The sequence below is a fragment of the Struthio camelus genome, chromosome Z, assembly GCF_040807025.1.
Source record: "Struthio camelus isolate bStrCam1 chromosome Z, bStrCam1.hap1, whole genome shotgun sequence".
Classification (NCBI taxonomy): domain Eukaryota; kingdom Metazoa; phylum Chordata; class Aves; order Struthioniformes; family Struthionidae; genus Struthio; species Struthio camelus.
In genome coordinates this window covers 88847462-88865392 of record NC_090982.1, presented here as the reverse complement: position 1 = coordinate 88865392, position 17931 = coordinate 88847462, and the positions used below count along the sequence as shown (strand labels likewise).

At 44.2% G+C, this 17931-nt stretch overlaps 1 protein-coding gene across 2 annotated transcripts in view; it reads right to left on the bottom strand.

Moving 5' to 3' along the window:
* Nucleotides 1-1803: 1803 nt before the first annotated feature.
* Nucleotides 1804-17931, bottom strand: part of LOC138064638 (one cut domain family member 2-like) — a 40460-nt gene continuing 24332 nt past the window's right edge. The window contains exon 2 of one of the 2 annotated variants that reach the window (XM_068928098.1): nucleotides 1804-13504. In XM_068928098.1, coding sequence (XP_068784199.1) covers nucleotides 13218-13504 — 287 coding nt within the window. In that variant the 3' untranslated portion in view covers nucleotides 1804-13217. Of the gene's footprint in view, nucleotides 13505-14445; nucleotides 17697-17931 lie in introns of those variants that run through there. The other variant, XM_068928099.1, reaches the window with a different exon arrangement.

Sequence of the window (17931 nt, the reverse complement as noted above, 5' to 3'; positions counted from 1 at the left end):
TAAAGAAGCAATGGGCTATTTTCATGTGTGTGTTGGTTTTTTTGGAGGGGGGAAGGAGATAAACACCTCAAGAAAAAAGTGCTTCTCCTTGTTCATTTATTTTTGCACTTGCTCTACTTATGATGAGACTATTCAAGGAGAAAAAAAGACTTGCCTATAGCTGGAGTAAAATGAATATTCAACTTCTGGCACCAGACTTTCATTCCTTATTTCCTTTTGCCTATGCCGGAAGCTATTGAAGAAGTTACAGGAAAATGGCACATGGCTCTCCGGGGTCCAGATGAAGATCAGTGAAAGGAACCTCATCCAGTAATTCAAGGGGAATTAAATGGCAGCAAAACCTGTTAGATTCTCCTGGTTAGGAAATTTCAGCTTGAGGAACCTCCTGGCACCTCTGCTGCCTCTCCAGTTAGTGCTGCTTCTGGTAATGGAAGTGTAATAATTCACTTAATTTTATGGTAATTCTAGATATACAGCGTCAGGTAATGCCATGATTTACACAAGTACAAGGTGACTTGTTCTTTAGCAAATGTCTTGACTGCTGTAATGTAGACAGCAAGTTACTACTGACTGAACCATTTTGGGGGGGAAACCAGAGGCCATTGGAAGGACAAAGAAGATGAGGCTTACGACCTCTGTCTCTGCTGACTCCCTCTTCAGCTGCTGTGCCCCAGGCCTCCTGCGAGTGATGCCGTTACTGTCGCTGAGGATATTTGGTCCCTTACGTGAGCGAAACGTTTCTGAACCTGACCGATGCGTTGTGACCAGGCTGAGAGGGGATTTTGCACATGCATAACCAAGCTTCACTTACAATGCAGTTGCTAGTGCTCTTCCCACCTGCAAAAATCAAAACCAACTCCCTCCTCTGAAACTAACAGCGAGATTCAAAAACTCGGAGCAAGCCGTGGGATGCGCAGATCCAACAGGTGGGCTGGGCTGGGCGGCAGCCCAGCGGACCCAAAGACCGGTCGTGTCCCGCCACTGCCCTTCTGCAACGATGCTGCTGGCTTGGGGCTGTCACTCGCTGCCCTCGGCAGTGCCGGGCCCTTCCCAGGGCGATGGGAACGACCCACGGGGCCGAGTGCTCTGTCCCATCTTCTGCTCTTCTTTCCTGTCTCTACAGCAAAGTCATTCCATCTCCCCGTTCTCAAGAGCTGTTGAGTTACCGAACATGAGTCAGGTGTTTTGTTTCATTTTAAATTAGCGTGTATAATTAATTCTCTTACTCTTTTCTTTACAAAACACCATCAATACTCATATGCCTAAACCCCAAATCTTTGTCCTGCAAAGATGCCTGAGTAGTTGCACTGAGGTCAATGCACGTGCATTGTACAACACAGGACAAAGAGATGCAAAGTCTTTACGAGACAAGGCCTGGGAGAGAAGAGTTGCAAAAAAGACCATCTGGAGACATACTCTGCAGAAAATTGAGACGCTTTTCTTTATGCTCTGACTTTTCCCTGTTCCCTTATATTCCATATCTGGCATTAGCTACATGAGCTGTGTTCAAAGAGGAATGTGTCAGATTTGTTTTTCAAGTACTTTTGCTCATACCTGTCCCGATCCTACGTGCGATGTAGCATTTTCAGGATGGGGTCCTGCATTAGTCTGACTGTGCTCTACTCTGCTTTATAGGCTGCTGTAAAATGTAGTAGTTAACAGACTGATTTTTGTCTTGAGGTCCTTAATAGCAAAGCTCCCGTTTACTTCAGTGGTGCAGCATCAGACTGGGGGTGAGGAGCTAGCCACTATCAAGGCACCTGAAAAAAATAGGAACTTTTCATTGCACAAAGAAGCAAAAAATGTTGTTTTCCTCCTTTATTGAACTTTGGCAAATAATATGTGTGTGTGGTTTTTACATCAATAGCTATAAATAAAAATTTGAAAACAATGCAATACTTGTCATTAAGATAAAGAACATCTATTGGCACAAATCATTGAGTAAAAACCCTTTAATGATAAAATAACATTCACTCTTTAGCTACTTTATTTGTCTGAAAAACTCAGCTTACACTCAGTTCAACATATCACCTTCCACAAAGTTAAAAAATGACATAAAATGGCATAATAAAATATACCTTAAATTTCATAATACAAGTACCTTGGCAAATTTTAGTAAGCTGGACCATCTACTGCTGAAAACAGTAGTGAACATTGTCATTGTCTCACACACCCCTTGTTTCCTTTGGATTGAGAAATGCATGTGAACTTAATGTGTAGACATTACAACAACTGCGTTTTGTATGACTAGATTTTGGATCTGTTAGCATGAGTTGAGTTTACTGAAACAAATATTGATTCTGCTTATTGCGGAAGAACATATAAAGCTTTTTGGAAGATTAAACACTATTACAATCATTAACTGTCTTACAAAAGAACCTATTTAAAATTCTTGTATCCATTACTGTCTTTGGCAGATAAATAAGAAAAAAAAATAAACAGACTATATTACAAAGCTTTCATTATCACAATCTACTTTATAAGGCCAAATAAAAATATGTTCCTTTGCACTAATGAAAGCACATCTCTAATATATCCTTAATGACAGACAATATAAACACTCTACCAACGTTAACTTCAGATGTCTTGTTAGAAGACTGCGACTCGTGTACTTCCTGTTCCCTAAGTTGCACTCTCCTATGCAAAGTAAAGTGTGTTTAGTAGTTGATTTGGCTTTATGCTTAAGGGTGATCCATGAATTAGGGTTATGTTAAGCGTTTGAAGCTGGACTCAGATATAAAAGACAATAAATTTGCCAGTCCAATAGTGGTACAATACAATTTGGGAGATTCTTGAAAGTGAAACTAGTTTATGTCATGAGGGACAACTCCAATGGGGTATAAAACATTTCACTAAATATTAGCCGAGAGTGAAGGGTGACAAGCGATGGTGGTGTCTTACATAGACTGAAAGGGACAGCGCTCTTATTCCCTTCCAGTAGAGTTAACTGGGACGGCCATACGCGCTTCGGGGTAGAGGGAGGGAAACTGAATCAGTTGCATAGGCAAGACGGAGGCAAGGGGACCGTGGCCGCGCCGCTGAGACTGACGCGGCGACAGTCTGGTCTGTCGCGACAGGCAACGTGGCTGTAATAGATCTGCTAATACTGAAGTCTTTTGGTTCACGCTGAGTGCTGACCTTGTCGCAAAATACAAGGCGAAACCAAGCGCAAAATGATTAATCTGAGCATGATCCACAAAGAGGCATGGAATTCATATGAAGCTCCGTTATTACATCTCTTATTACATGTTATGTTTGAGGTTGCTGCCATAAAGCCAAAGTAACTCCTTTTCTTTGGAAAAAATGCACAGTTGGCTCAGTTTTGAGTAAGACATGTATTTTCAAGTGACCTACTATAAATTAAATTGGCTAGGAAAACTGCCAGTTGGTCAAACTTTTCCTTAGATAAAAATTAAATTTAACTGGAATACAATTTGACTCAGCTGCATTTAAAATACAGATCAGAATAGATCTAAATATCAGTATTTATCAGTATTTAATTGTGTGAGGCAAAACTGTGCATGTTTTCACAGTTCAAATGTATACACAACTGTTCCACAATTGCTAACAGATAAAAGGTTCCCATGCATAAATAAATACATTAAACAAAAAGATCTATTTTCAAATTTAAAAGAAGAAGTTGCCATTAAGAACCACGATGCATCACACTGCTAAGTTTTTTGCCTCATGCATAAAAATGATAGCACTGATTGGCAGTTGCTAATTATAATACTACACTGTAACACAGAACAATTAGCTGTTCAGACCAAGTAGCACAAATGTAGAAAATAATCTTTTTTTTCTTTTTTTTTTTTCAACAGAGCAAATTAACACAGATTGTTTCTTCAGCAAAATATGAAACTGTAAACTTTGGGCTCATTCTGCAACTTTTCCCCAATCCATAATAAACAAACAAAAAAAATCCAACGGGAAGAAAGACTGACGTACATTTTTAAGCGCACCTTTTTTGTCTATTACAAAAGCACAACCTAAAACGTATAAAGCTTTTTTTTTTTTTTTAAATCACAGTTACCAAAAAGAAACAGTGAATAATTTATTACATACGCTATAATAACATTACTCTAAACAACTATTATCTATGAGGTATATCTGAGAAAATTCGGTAAGGGATTGCACGGTCTGCGTTGCCAACATGCCCAGTTTTATATTAAAGCTTTGGAACCATGAAGAAATAGAAAAGAGAGAGGAGAGGAGAGGAGAGGAGAAAGGAGAGGAGAGGAGAGGAAAGGAGAGGAGGATGCGGACGAGAGGAGGAGGAGGAGGAGGAGGAGGAGGAGGAGGAAGTAGGAAAAGGACCTTTGGTATTATTACAAACCTTGTTCTCTGCAGGGTTGCATTGCAAAGCACCACAGTACAATAAGCCCACCAGGTACGTTACGGCGGCCCAGTTGAAGCTGAGGTATTCACAGGAAGAATAAAAAAAAAGCACAGAGAGGTCTAGACTGGCAAAATCGTTGCTTTGGTTCAAGCAAGGCACTCGTCCCGTGGTTATGTCACACTTTGCAAGTGAAGCATGAGTCTGGTAAGAAAAGCGACTGCTGTAGAGGATCCTGCCAATTCTGAGCATTTTCTGTGTCCAACCTGCGGCCGTTCGTCGCTGTGTGAGGGGGTAACGGAGGGGCATGGCATGGAAGGTGTCACTCAACGCGAGGGACAGATCGTCTCCTCCACGCCTAAAAGGCATCCTGAGAATTATTATAGCTTTCTATTGAAGGAATATATATTTATAGTTATAAAAAGCACACTTGTCAAGTCTCTATCTTTTCCAATATAGACTTTTTAAAAAAATGAATTAAAAAATAAAAGGCAACATTTAATTGAAGTGGAGCTTTTGCATTGAGCTGTTGGTAATTATAATTTGTCTGTATAAATCCAGAACGTATTGCTCATGAGGGCTTGTTAGGGAAAAGTTCAAACGCCTCTACCCTGTATGCACTAGACTGCTGCATAGGCTTACGGCCCTGAGCGCTCGATGGGATGTGGTCCCTCTGACCTCTCCACTTAAGCAATATCCCACTAACGCAGCAGATTCGGCGTTAGGATGAGGGGGGTCACTTGCCTTAATCCTCGTCACAAAATTAGGGTTTTGTATCTATGCCCAACTGCAGTCAATGGCAGGTTTCCGTGTATTTCAGTGGGAATAGCATTGGGGCCAGATATTTTATAAGCCGGCTTTTAAGCCTGGCCAAAATGGCATACCCGAAATCTGACCGAGTTGGTGTTTTTAACCTGTCTACCAATCCATGCGTACCCTGTTCTTGTTTTTACAGAGGAATAGGTTCTCCTAATTGCAGAAGGACTGTGAGGGCTCCTAATCAAATGCTGAGTTTGACTCGGCGTCTGAAGCTGAAGGGGTACAGAGAGTAAAGGAAACGGCGAGCAGTGGCGAAGAGTGGGTTTGGCTCATCAAATCACTTGGTTCAATTGCATAAAAAGGATAAAAGAAACAAAGGGCTCCATTTACTTCCCAAAGAGAAGCAACCAACTTTTAAGTAATCACTCAGGAACATGATACTAATGGAGCTTAATGTATCTTTGTTTCATTGCTAACTTGAGAAAAATAATTAATTGATTTTCATATAAAAACTGTAATTGTAAGCAACAACAAGAAGGTAAGCAGGAGAAAGCAGCCTTTGCTTTCTACAGTGCCTGCACTGTTCCTCAGCAGCTCAGTGTCTCCTCTGGGTGTTAGTTCTGGTGCAAAACCACCGTCGCCAGAGGAACCCAAGTTTAACTTGGAGTCTGTTGTCCCTCATGCGACGGCCAGGCGTGTTATAGGGAAATGGGACGGCAACCAAACGAAACATCTCCACGCTGCTGACTTTGACACTACCACTGTGAGCATCCGAGTGTTTCCTGTCTGCACCTCAAATTCCTAAAACAGCTTGAACCAAGCGAAATGTAAGGCCATCCTACCCAAGGAGCCCTGGGGCGGTGCAAGCAGGCCATGGCTGCAGGTGAGCCCAGGAGAAGAGGGCCTTGCTGTGCCGCGAAGGAAAATGATGTCGTATTACTACCCTGAAGCCGAGCATCCTCCCCCCACACCCCTTCGCAGCTGCTGATGCCTAGAAAAGGTCTATCTAGGAAGAGATACGACCTGTGCTTCCCCTTTCCCCCTGCCTCCCTCTGTTTTGTGCCTTGGTTAGTGGGACCAGGTTTCAAAACGTCCTGTGTGAGCTGCCCGTTCCACGTGTTAATGGTGCTGTCACAGGTGGTGAAGTAGTTTCAGACATGCCTGGGTCTCATATACACTGCCCACTGGAAAGGCTGGTGCTGAACCCGCCTGTCCAGGACAGAAAAACCTCCTAGTTTAATTTCTGGAGCTTTTATTAAGGTTTTATTTTTTTCTACCTTGGGAAGGTAATCTGTGAGCAAGCACATGGCTTGAGCAGCTCCTCTCTGCCAAGCGCTTGCAGCAAGAGTGACCGCACTGGATGGTGCCTGCCCTTGAGATGGGTCATGCAAGGCAGATCCAGCTCCTTGCAAAGTCTCAGCCAAGGCATGTACGTACACAGTCTGGGCAAACCAGGTTTTGTTTGAGTAAAGAGACTGGCACGGTCACAAGTGAGTGATCCTCACCAGGGTTGTTGGTCACTCACATTGGCCAGAGATAACATTCCTCTTGGTCTTTTCTCCCTTTATGCCTGAGAGCCTCAGGTGGGACTCATCTCACCTAATTACAGCCATTTCAAGTGGTTAAAGCAGTCAGGTAGCCTCCTTGTACTATTTTCAAGCATCAGATTGCTCCAGACCTAAATTCTGCCATTGATGCACATGCAAAACCCATAAATACTTAAGTACAACTTCTGCACTTGTCAAAACATAGATGTCTTTACCTAAGGAATCTGCTGATGAACAAAATCTGGATTTCATCTCTAAGTCAATGCAACTGCCCCAACAACTTGAATTTGGCTAGTAGGGAGAGGAGTAAATTGGTTCTGTGTCTCCAAACTTGCTTTGCTTGGTCTTAGATGTTTTTGGCTGGCAGAAAGGCAAAAGGTAAACACAGAAAATGTCTTCATCGGAATTAGCAGCTTCCACGGTAAGTATTTCTTTGGGGTATCTGGCTGCAGCTGTACGTTACTGTATGTAGGAGAGAGAAGTTAAAACTATAAGAGAGCACAAGCAAAATGCAGACCGCACAGAGAAAGAAATCTTTGGTATCTTTGGTATCATCAACACGATTAAAATTACAAATGGAAAAAGTCAGTGAGGTAGCCTCTTTGGTTCTCACTAGAAATAGAAAGGTTTTTTTCTTTTTTTCTTTTTTCCTTTTTTTTTCTTTTTTCTTTTTTTACACACACAGAAGTTCATTCTTGGAAGCAGCTAGTTTAAGGGTTTCTTTCTTTTTGCTTGTCATGTATTCTTTTTCCCCCAGCTTAAGTCTTAAGAAGCCACAAAGTTCAGGCAAAGTATCTCAGTGTCTTTTTTTTCTATTGTTTCTGAATGCACAGTTATAGGTTGGATATTCATTGCTTGTCCTCAAAATTCGCTCTGTTGTTCTGACAGAAAATCAACTGTAGTGCTTTAAAAGTCACTCTGAATACAAAATAAAAACTATACAAGGACATCCTGGGATGATGATGAATAAGTTAAATAAATAAGTTATATTATGAAGGCTTTATGTGCCTTAATAAAGGTACGTCCCACTTTTTAATCAGATGGGAAGGGGTTAATTTAAATAATTTAAATTTTGATGTTTGAACAATTAAAATCAATTAAAAGAAGAAATTAAAATTAGACTCCTGCTTTATGTAACTTGTTGTTTTCCCTCTGTCTGTAACAGAACTTGGCTGCTTTATGAAGCAATGCTAACTTTTAAGTGTACTTACTAACACAGGCTTGGCATCTCTGATGCACTACAACACTAAAATGGATAAATAAGCAAAATTAATCCCAAACTCAGAAAGGATTAAATTAAATAGTTACAAAAATCTAACATCTGAGCTTGATCCTGTAGTCCATATTCAGGCAAAACTCCCATTGAAGTTTAAAGATAAGATTAAACTACACGGGATTTAGACTGAATAGAGATTTCAGAACCTACTCTGAGACTAAATTAAATAAATTACATCACTGACAGATAATATATTGGGTTAAAACCCACAAATGTCCGGAAAAAAATAAAACCATTTTAAGCTTTGCATTTTTAAAAAATTTAAACAATAAAAATTCTCCTTAATAAATATAAAGGAGGCCAAGTATAAAGTTTCCCCATGTCTTAAAAATATGTAGGAATTGTGACAAGCAAGAAAAACATTGTTTTTTTCCAAAGCTAGCACACCCTTTCCAACACTATGTCGTTACTGTGTCTTGTTTTGGAAGAGGAGATCCCTATTCCCTCTAGCAGGTTTGAGTGTAGTTTGCTGGTTTAGTCCTTCTCAGGTCTTTGGATTTAGCTTTCGTTAAGAGAGATCCAGAATAAAGCTATTCAACCGAAGTAATCAAGCACATTCTTTGTTCCTTCACAGATGATTAAACAATATCCAAGGTTTCTTGAAAGTTGAATTCATCTTGGATGTGCCCATGATAGTAACTCCAAGTACGCAGTAGAGAAGATGCTGGGATACTATCTGTACATACTAGTCTTTCATATCAGAATAAATAAATTAAAAAGAACAAGTTACGTTACACAGCTATACAGATTCACAAATATATGGTATATAAACATATCTATTTGAGGTTTTTTTTAGTATGAACAGAATATCGTATATATTCCGCTCATACGCGTTCATACAAATACATCCACCCACAGTATATGCTGTTGACGTTCCTTTTCGGAGTTAGCTTCTACATAAAAGCCTGCAACAGTTGACAATGAAATGGAAGACATAACACACGGCCATGAAAGATGCAGGGATAAAAAAATGCAGCAATATTTTTAGATGTCAAAATAAAAATGATTTTTGACACATAGGCATAAGGGAGGAAACACGGGCATTGTTGTATTTGCAATCCTCGGCACAGAGAAACCTCACACGTTTTGCCAAGCAGATACTGCGCTATGGGCAGTAACGTTCATCCTCGGTACTATTCGGTTAGTATAATTAGATTGTTTCCACTGTGAGATTGCAGAACAACATCCAAAAGATCACGGCAAGAATTTAAGCCATTATACTGGGTAACAAGAACTTCCAAAATTTGGAGAAAATTAAAAATCTCATTGAAGATGCATTTTTTTTTTTTTTTTTTACAATTCAATATTTACCCTGGACATTGTTAGCTACAGCTATTGGTGTCAATCCAAATTAAAACATTAAAAAAAAGGTCTTCTGCTCATCCCTGGCTCCTTGCTCTCATGGTACGCGCGGCAGCCAGAGGTCCCTCACCAAACACGAGGCTCAGGCATGGGTTTCTAACGCCTGCTTTCCAAACAGGATCGGGCACTTACTGCGCTTTTTTTTGTTGTTGAGATGAGGAGAACAAAACCTAAGAATGAGCTAGGTCTTTTGCCACCGGACTTTTTGGTCTGAGGCAGTCGCTGGCCTGATGCCATTCGTTCGCATCCGCACCGTGGTGCTCTCCCATGTCAAGGTGCGTGGAGCTGCAACGCTGCTTCGTGGTGATCCAGGTACCTCTTCTGGTGCCTGACTGTGACACGGGGATATAACTTAAGATGCTGGAGAATTCGCTAGGTTTCATGACCTGGGATGTGAAAAGGACCTGTCTTTGTGAGAGTTTATTCACCCTTTACTCTTCTTTTGCTCCAAAATCTCTAGACTCCCCCTAACTGCCCAGCATTACAGTAAGAAAAACTTCATGAGAAGAACATGGCACACTTTGCCTCTAGGGAACGTGGTATGCAAGAAGCAGGATCTATCCATCTGTGGATGTGCTTAATTTTAGAGTGCCCCCATATGGAAAATGTACTTTGGCATGGACACCTGCTTTCAAACACATTTCTTAAGAGAACGTCTGAGATTCTTTTCCTGTCCAAGATTCACTTCTCTTCCTTACAATTGCAGTAAGGTAATAAAAGGTAAGAAATTATATTCTGTGTTTTCACTGGTGTTGTGTTTCTCTCCTTTACATGACCGCAAAGGCATTATGGAATGGAATATGAGACAAATAATCTGAAAAAAGGCATTACATAATACTGCGAGAAAATGCAGTAAAACACTTTCCGGATGAGAAATTATTCATGTGGTCAATACCACATTCAAAATACAGATTTAGAGATTGGTTTGAATGGACCCTCTTCAATGTGAACAAAGGTAAAATTTAAATATGATCAAAACACCTCAGTTGGGCCCTAACTTTTAACTCAAACCCTTGGGGACACTGGCATGCATCAGCCAAGACCTGAATCTTTTTTTTGCAACTTTATCCCACGTCTGATCATGAAGCTTCTTTGGTTCATTTTTGAATCATGTATGATGTCTCTGGGAAAGCTATGTTTGAGGATGTTTTGATTCCCAGGGCTGGTACGTGCTGTCAGTTTAGCTGCTGTGATGATGTTGAATTTACTTTTCAGCAAACTTAACTGTCCTGAGCAGAAAAGGCTTTTTCATTTTTGTTTGTTTTTTTAAATGTAAAAGCTGGAAAATGACTGTGATAATTTTGCAGATTAGCTAAAAAGAAGCCTTCATTTAAATGCAGAGATGGAGCAAAATGGTACACTGAGTACAACTCTGCTCCACTTCTGAAGATCAACTTTGGGTCTAGGTGTGAATATCATGATTTGGATCATCATGACTTTGACCAACCAACACAATACGTCAAAATGAATTACCGAATTGCCACGCGGATCACTGAAACCTCAGTTTCAGTGCAGATCAGGATCATGATCTTCATGAGCCAGACTCTAATGGCGCCCAGTACCCACGATACACAAATCAGTACATATATTGCAAGTTTTATCCCCGAGGGAGAGGAAGAGGATGTAGGCTGTTAAACCCTTTTTCGCATATGGAAGGATGGGTGTTTAAAGCTCTAAACATACAAGAGACCGACTCTATCTGAAAAAACAAGTAATATCCAACTGACACATTTTTCGTACACGTTTCTGGCTAGAGAAGACAGAGTAGTTCAGTATCCCAACCTCTTATACCTGGAGTCCATGGAACTCTGAAAGAGCCCGTGTTGGGTAGAAACAGGAAAAAAATAAATAAAACCCACCCTTTCTGTTGCTCAAAGAAACAGAATTGATTACCTTTACACAGATCAATGGTGCTATATGCATTTTAGTCGTGCAAGAGGAGAAAAATGAACTGAAATAAAAGTTGTGAGAATCCTCATCTTTGGTATTGTAGCTGTTGAGGTTTTGGTTGCTCTGTTCCTTGTTCTTTTGAAAAAACTGCATAGGCACAAATTAAAGACAATCTTCAACTTTAAGACTACTGAGTTGTCAAATGAAGCAGCAATCATACTGGCTTTACTTTGTTTTTGTTCTTGTCAACCCTTTCTTTGAAATCTGCTTCCGAAAATGTCCAGGATGTCTGTCAAAACACAGTGTGACATTTGTTTGTTTCCTGACGTGCTTCCTTGCTTTTTATTTTTTTCTTTTATTTTTCAAATGGAACAGTTCGTTGCAGAAGAAGTAGGTGCAGAAAAGTTTCTTTGGTTTCGATTAAGTAGTACATAAAAAAAGTCTCAAGTGTCTTTAAAGAATCGTTACAGCGTTTGGCTTACTTTTGAACACTGGACGGGTGTTCCAAAAGGGGCCATTCACTGGTACATACGCACATCAAGTGACCGTGACCATTTCAGTGGTGGGAAGGATGTATGCTTCTGAAGACTACCGTGACTGCGGTTGGTGTGGCTGCGACAGCTCTGCTACTCCACTCAGAACTTCTCTAACGGTTTCTTTTCAGCGTTCACTTTCTGCTCACTCGTACAGCAAATGACCATGAGAGATTTATACGCTGTGTGGAGTTTGTGAGGCTTTCTGACTTCTAAAAGAACGACCAACGCTAATGAGGATGAAAAGAAAATGGCAAGCTATAAATATCTTTGGCTTGCAGTGTCCTGTCTCTTTGGTGTGCTGTGTTCTTGGCAGGTTGCATGAGCTGCTGGATAAAAAGAACTTAACAATGATTCAGGTGATTTAGATTTAGATGGCATATTCAAATCATATGCAGCACATCTAAAATGGTCAATGACATCTGAAGGGCTTGTTTCTGCTTTTTTTTTTTCCTGCTTGAAGGTACCATAGAACTCCAATACAGATTTTGATAAAATGAACAGAAATACATCAAATGCTAAATATGTTTCAGTAACAATGACATTATAAAGGAGAAACTGGATTCCTGGTAACTAAAAAGGACATATTAATGACCTAAAAAAAATCTAGATCTTTCAAAATCTTGTGTTTGCTCCATGTACTGTAGCAGTTAAATTGACCTCCTGAGTATGCATCTGCATTATGTACAAACACAGAACTTGTGACAAACTGCAAACTGTGCTTGAGACTTGTATAGTCACGTACTTTTTCACTAACAACCTTGTAAATTAGAATGCATCTTAAAAGAACCTCTGTAGTGAGTCCAGACTGTACCTATTTCTATAGCTATTGTCTTTGTGCTTGATACTTTGAGCTCAAGTGAACTGAATTTTTCTGATCCAAGATCAAGCTATATTCACTGATTAAATTAAACAAACTTAAAAAAAAAATCCAAACAGAAACTTAAATTTGATCATTTTTCTTCCTAAAAACGCTTAACAAAACCATGCCTGAGTTTTAAAAACTGGTTCTTGGATTCCTTTGTGTGTGTGTGTGTGTGTGTGTGTGTGTGTGTGTGTGTGTGAAAATTTGTGCTCAGTTCTCGTGTTGGCATGCTATGGCTGTGAGCTTTGGTATATCGTGGTGTGACGAGGCTAAGCAGCCTGAAAGCGAACGCGGCCAGCCACGGCTCGTCGCCCTGCCTTCCCCGCCGGCGCGGCTCCACCGCGCTCCCCTGACCGCGGGGGTTCTCGGGTCTCAGCAGAAACTCGTGTCATGAATGACCGGTTTGCTCTTCAGACCTACTTAGCCTGTCCTGAGCATAATATTATATAGAAAGAGGTTAATTCTTAGCTTGCGCCTTCTAGAACTGACTAAAAGCCGTAAAAAGTGTCCTCTGCTTACAGCTAGGCTAGACTTCGTTTCCAGGAGAATTGTGCTTTCAAGTCACCAGTGAAGGGCCCCGCTGCGAATCCGCACTCTGTAGCGGCTCTTTGGTTCGGCTGCGCGCGCCCAGCCGCCCGCCCCGCGCCGGTCATGCTTTGGTGCAAGTGCTGGAGGCCGCGGAGGAGCCCCCCGTGCTGAGATCGTCCTGCCACTTCTCCAGGCTGCGCCGCCGCGCGTTCATGAAGAAGTTGCTGACGGTGGTGAGCTCCAAGCCCAGCTGCTGGGAGATGGTGATCTGCATTTCTTTGGACGGACGCTTGTTCTCCTTGAAGATGGCGAAAAGTGTTCTGCGTTGGAGATCGGTGAAAACCAGGCGAGATTTCTTCTGGGAGTTGTTCCTTTCTTTGTTCGGTTCTTGCTCTTTGCGTTTGCATGCTTGGGGGAAGGGGTGGCCGGGAGAAGGAGACAGAGAGAAAGAACGAATCAGCACGTGCGCGGCTACCGACGAACCCAGCAGGGCATACACTGAAAACACCGGTAAAGCTGCACACCGGACCTAAGCTTTTACACTTTCCTGTGTGCTGCAGCATTGTCAGGGATCGACTGGCTACGGTTCATCTCCTAAAAACGCGAGTCGCTCACGTGGCCGCTGCAGCTGAACCACGGTGGCCGCAGCGAGCGTGGTGGGAACGAACCCCACTGAAGCCCCCTAAGAAGAATTTTATACATGACGTATTTGCACTTCCATATAAAAGGCACAGACTTTCAGACGCGACTAATGATTTTGCATTGGCACTGAATTTTCAGGTATCCGGGTGTGGAATTGGCAGGCGTTTGGAGCGCTCGTCCTCTGCGCACTCGCTCACTTCAAGGCACCACCCCAAGACAGAGCGCTCGCTCTCACTTGCCGTTTCTGGGAAGTGCAGAATTTTGAGATTTTTTTCACACCTTTTATAAATCCCCCATCTGAGAAACATCTTGTTCTTCTGTCACATTAACATTAGGATTAAGAATTCACTTTATCTGATTTCAGTCTAGGACAGCAAATGCAAAAGGCGTGCCTTTTTTTTTCATAATAGCTAACAAGAAGATTAATTCTTTGCAGATACTTCTCATGTGCCATAACAAATAATGATTCCAGATTATTATGTTTTAATGAAACTGTATGGGCCACTAATCCATAATGCAAACGACACCATCTGGGTAATTCATATAAAAGAGGCATGCACTGAGGAAATACAAGTGGAAATTGATGTTTCATGCGTATAGAACAAATATTCCGCCCATATTTTGGGACAGATAGTCTTTTCTCTGACCTGCCATTTCAAACACGTGCTTAAAGGGTGACCATGGGCACAAAGCTGAGGGCAGGAAACGCAGCTCTGCTTCGCAAGCGCCCCGGGGAACGAACGACTGAACAAGCGTCATCGCAACCCCCCCTCCCCTTGCTAAAAGACATGCAGCACGAACATCCTCCATCTGGGGCTCTGCGGTACGTTTTCCAGGTGCCCCTTCGAAACCAGCAGTAAGCGGGTCCCCGTTCTCCTCCGCCGGCAAGCGGACATAACCCCTGGTGCAGAGATCCCCGGGGAATGGGTGCCGACGCTTCCTCCCACGGCCGTCCCGCTCCCGTGCGCTGCTCCCCCCCGGCCGGGCATGGAGGTGGCCGGCCAAGGTGACCCCACGCTGGCGCGGACGGCCGCCTGGGGACACGCACGGCCGGTGCTGCCCCTCGCACCTCCCCGCCGGGCTCGCGTGCCCGAGTCAATGCACCGGGCACCGTAAGCACCTAGAGGTTTCCTTACATGTTTTACTTTGTTCGCTCAGTGCTGAAAGCTCACGAAGGCTCTTAGACGCAGCTCTGGTGGCCAAGGGGCACCTAAACACCTTCCTGGCTGCACCCAGCACGCTGTCTCGTTTCCCTTGGCTTTCCCTTCCAGAAGCCGTTTGCACGGCAGCAGATCCAAGCGCTGCCGCAGACGTCTTGCTAACACGCCGCGTGGGCAGGGGCAGGAAGCAGGGGCAAAGCTCCCACGGCAAAACGAGGGCTCTCCTGGCCCGAAATCCAGGCTCGGCTTTGCTCGTTTGACCTCAAACAGGCTGTTTGGACCCCGATATTCAGCTTCTCCACCTATGAAATGAGGTATGGCTCTACCTCTCTGCCAGTCAGCCGTCACGTTTGTAAAGTAGCACTATTACTCAAAAAAAACCCCATAGTAAACGTCAGTCAAAGCTCCCGCGGCAGCAACTTTGTGTGACCAGAACTGGGGGGAGAATTGCGCTTACGCAAACCGCCGTGCCCACGCTCCACTCGAACCTTTCGTTTGGTTGCGTTTTGAGAAACCAACCTCTGCGGATACTTTTTTGGATTTTTTACCAACTTATTTGTTGTTTCTGTCCATTACTGCAACAAGTGGTGCCTGAAACTCAGCTGCTAAAGCACCCCGGCCCGGCATGCTGGCTCTATTCACCTGAAACCAAAGGCCTCTTTCAGTAGAATATATTTTATGACACAATCTCTTTTTACTACTTTGTTCACTAATCTGAAAAGTGCTGTAACTGGCAACAGCACTCCCCATCCTTAAGGGTGAATTAGTACAGGTTTACGTGGATTAAGTTAGCTTCTAAGCATGACTTGTCTTGAGTAATTAGGCCTCAGAAATGAAAAAAGGAGAAGATTAGGTAATTAGCCTGGTGTAGGTAACACACTCCACATCGATTGGGGTGCAGTTGTCCATTCGCAGGGATTTAATTGCAAAGTTGAGGCTAAGCAAAGAGATTTTGCTTTCATTGAAGTGATCTGCAAACAGAACATAGACGGTCGGGCGCTGACGGCTGTAGACAGCTCTGCAGCCGGGCCAACAGCCTGCACTTCCAAACCTCGATTCAATCAGTCTCCAAACCAGTTCTTTTTCATCAGGAGCCTGAAGGGGCACGGTTATGACCAGCTGGGCTATATTTTGACTCACCCCTCGTTTTTCTGTTTGCCAAGGCCCTGCGAGTCTGCCCTCGCTTCACAGAATCACAGAAGGGTTGAGGTTGGAAGGGGCCTCTGGAGATCATCTAGTCCAACCCCCCTGCTCCAGCAGGGTCCTCTAGAGCACATTGCCCAGGATCGCATCCAGGCGGGTTGTGCGGCGCTTCGGGGCGGCGCAGGCGGCCGGCGCGCCATGAAGCAGTGCTTCCCATTTGCCGTTCCTCCTCCCGCTCCCAGCACGCAGGCCGGATCCATGTGGGCTACCTACGACCGTTTCCCACGTCAGCGTGGGTTGTCTCAAGCACGGGGTCCACCACCAGAAGCAGTGATAGGGCTCTGCCAGAAGCAGCTCTGCAGAGCTCTGCATTTACTCCCCGGCCCCCGGCGCAGCAGGCTCCGCTCCTCGCCCATCTCCACTTTCCCTTAGAGATGAAGGTGACAAAGCAGCGGCAGGGAAGATCCGAGGGACAGGGCAGAAGCACTAAATTCAGGTTGAGGTAGGGCTGGCGGTGGGCTGGAAGGGTGCGTGATGGCAGCGCTGTGATGATACGGAAAAGGCTAACGCGCTGGGTGTAACAGCACAGGTGCTGGCACCACCTTTGCCCGGGAAAACGGCGTTCGTTGTGCGTCCTGAAGCTCAACGTCACCAGAGATGCTGTTGAACTCCAACTTACATGCCCGAGTGCAACTTGAACTTTATTACTCCTTAAGGCTGTGGAAAATAAGAGTTTAAGTCCTCCCGACTGCCTAAACTCTTTCAATTCTTATTTATTCTGAAGTGTTGGAAAGTTTTTTTTTTTCTGTAGCTTTTTGCTAAAAACTTTGAAAGGGCTCGATTCTGTCCTGACGGTACCTGCTCACCCTGCCTCCAAAAGAAGAGCCCAGAAGAAAAAGAAACAGAAGGCTTGTAGAGGAGGAATAATGGACTTCACAGGGCAGTATGCAACTCCTGCCAGTATCTCCACACACGCAGGCAGCAGCAGGAGCTCCCAGCCGCCACGGCCACCACTACCAGCACCGACGGACGTGCCGTTCCCGGATTTCTCTTCCCCGTCAGTAACAGCTGTCACTGGGCTCAGAAAAGCAAACTGTGAGGATATTTAGGGTTAGAAACCCAGCGTGCGGGAGTTGCAGCGATTTCCATGTCCCACAGGGCGACCGTGGATGCGGAGAGCAGAGGACCTTCCCCTTCCCGCCCCAGGCTGGCCGCCCAGCGGGTCGGGGGCTTCAGCAGCCGGCTGCAGGCACCGGCCGGGGTGGGGGGGAGGCCCCTGCTCTTCTGCTCCCAGTTTAAAATGGTGAAAGGCTTCTGATGGCACGGCTAATCGAGCCGCGTTGCTAGCGAAGCCCTGCCTGCCCCGTGGCCCCGCGGCACACATCTTGCTCCGGGGACGAGCAAGGGGCTGAGGCCGCCGCCGCCGCCTCCGGCGCAGCTCTGCCTCCGGCAGCTGTACCTTCTCGGTCCCCGCTTCCAAGCAGGTTCTCCAGTATTATTGCTTGTGTTGTCCCGAAACAAACTTGGGTGGCGTAGTTGAAACCAGGCATTACATTACGTTATGCTCTCACGATGCTTTTCACAGGTTACTCCGCACTGGCCCAGGAAGCAGGTAGCACTTCCTAATGGAAGTCATCTGCAGACGCGCAGCTTCTCTGAAACAAAACGACCGACAACTTTTAAAAATGCAGCTCGTCAGTGGCTGCCAGAACCTATTTCTGTAAAACGACAACGTTCAGGCTTCCTGCAAGGCTGGTCAGGCATCGGCACATCTTGACCTTTCTCCCGCTCCGTCCCTGGGGTTTAGCTCCGGCGTTGCCACCCCAGGGCGCCCCTCTCTGGCCTCGCGCTGGTGCAGAGACCACCGCGCTCCCCCCTGCTCTACCGACT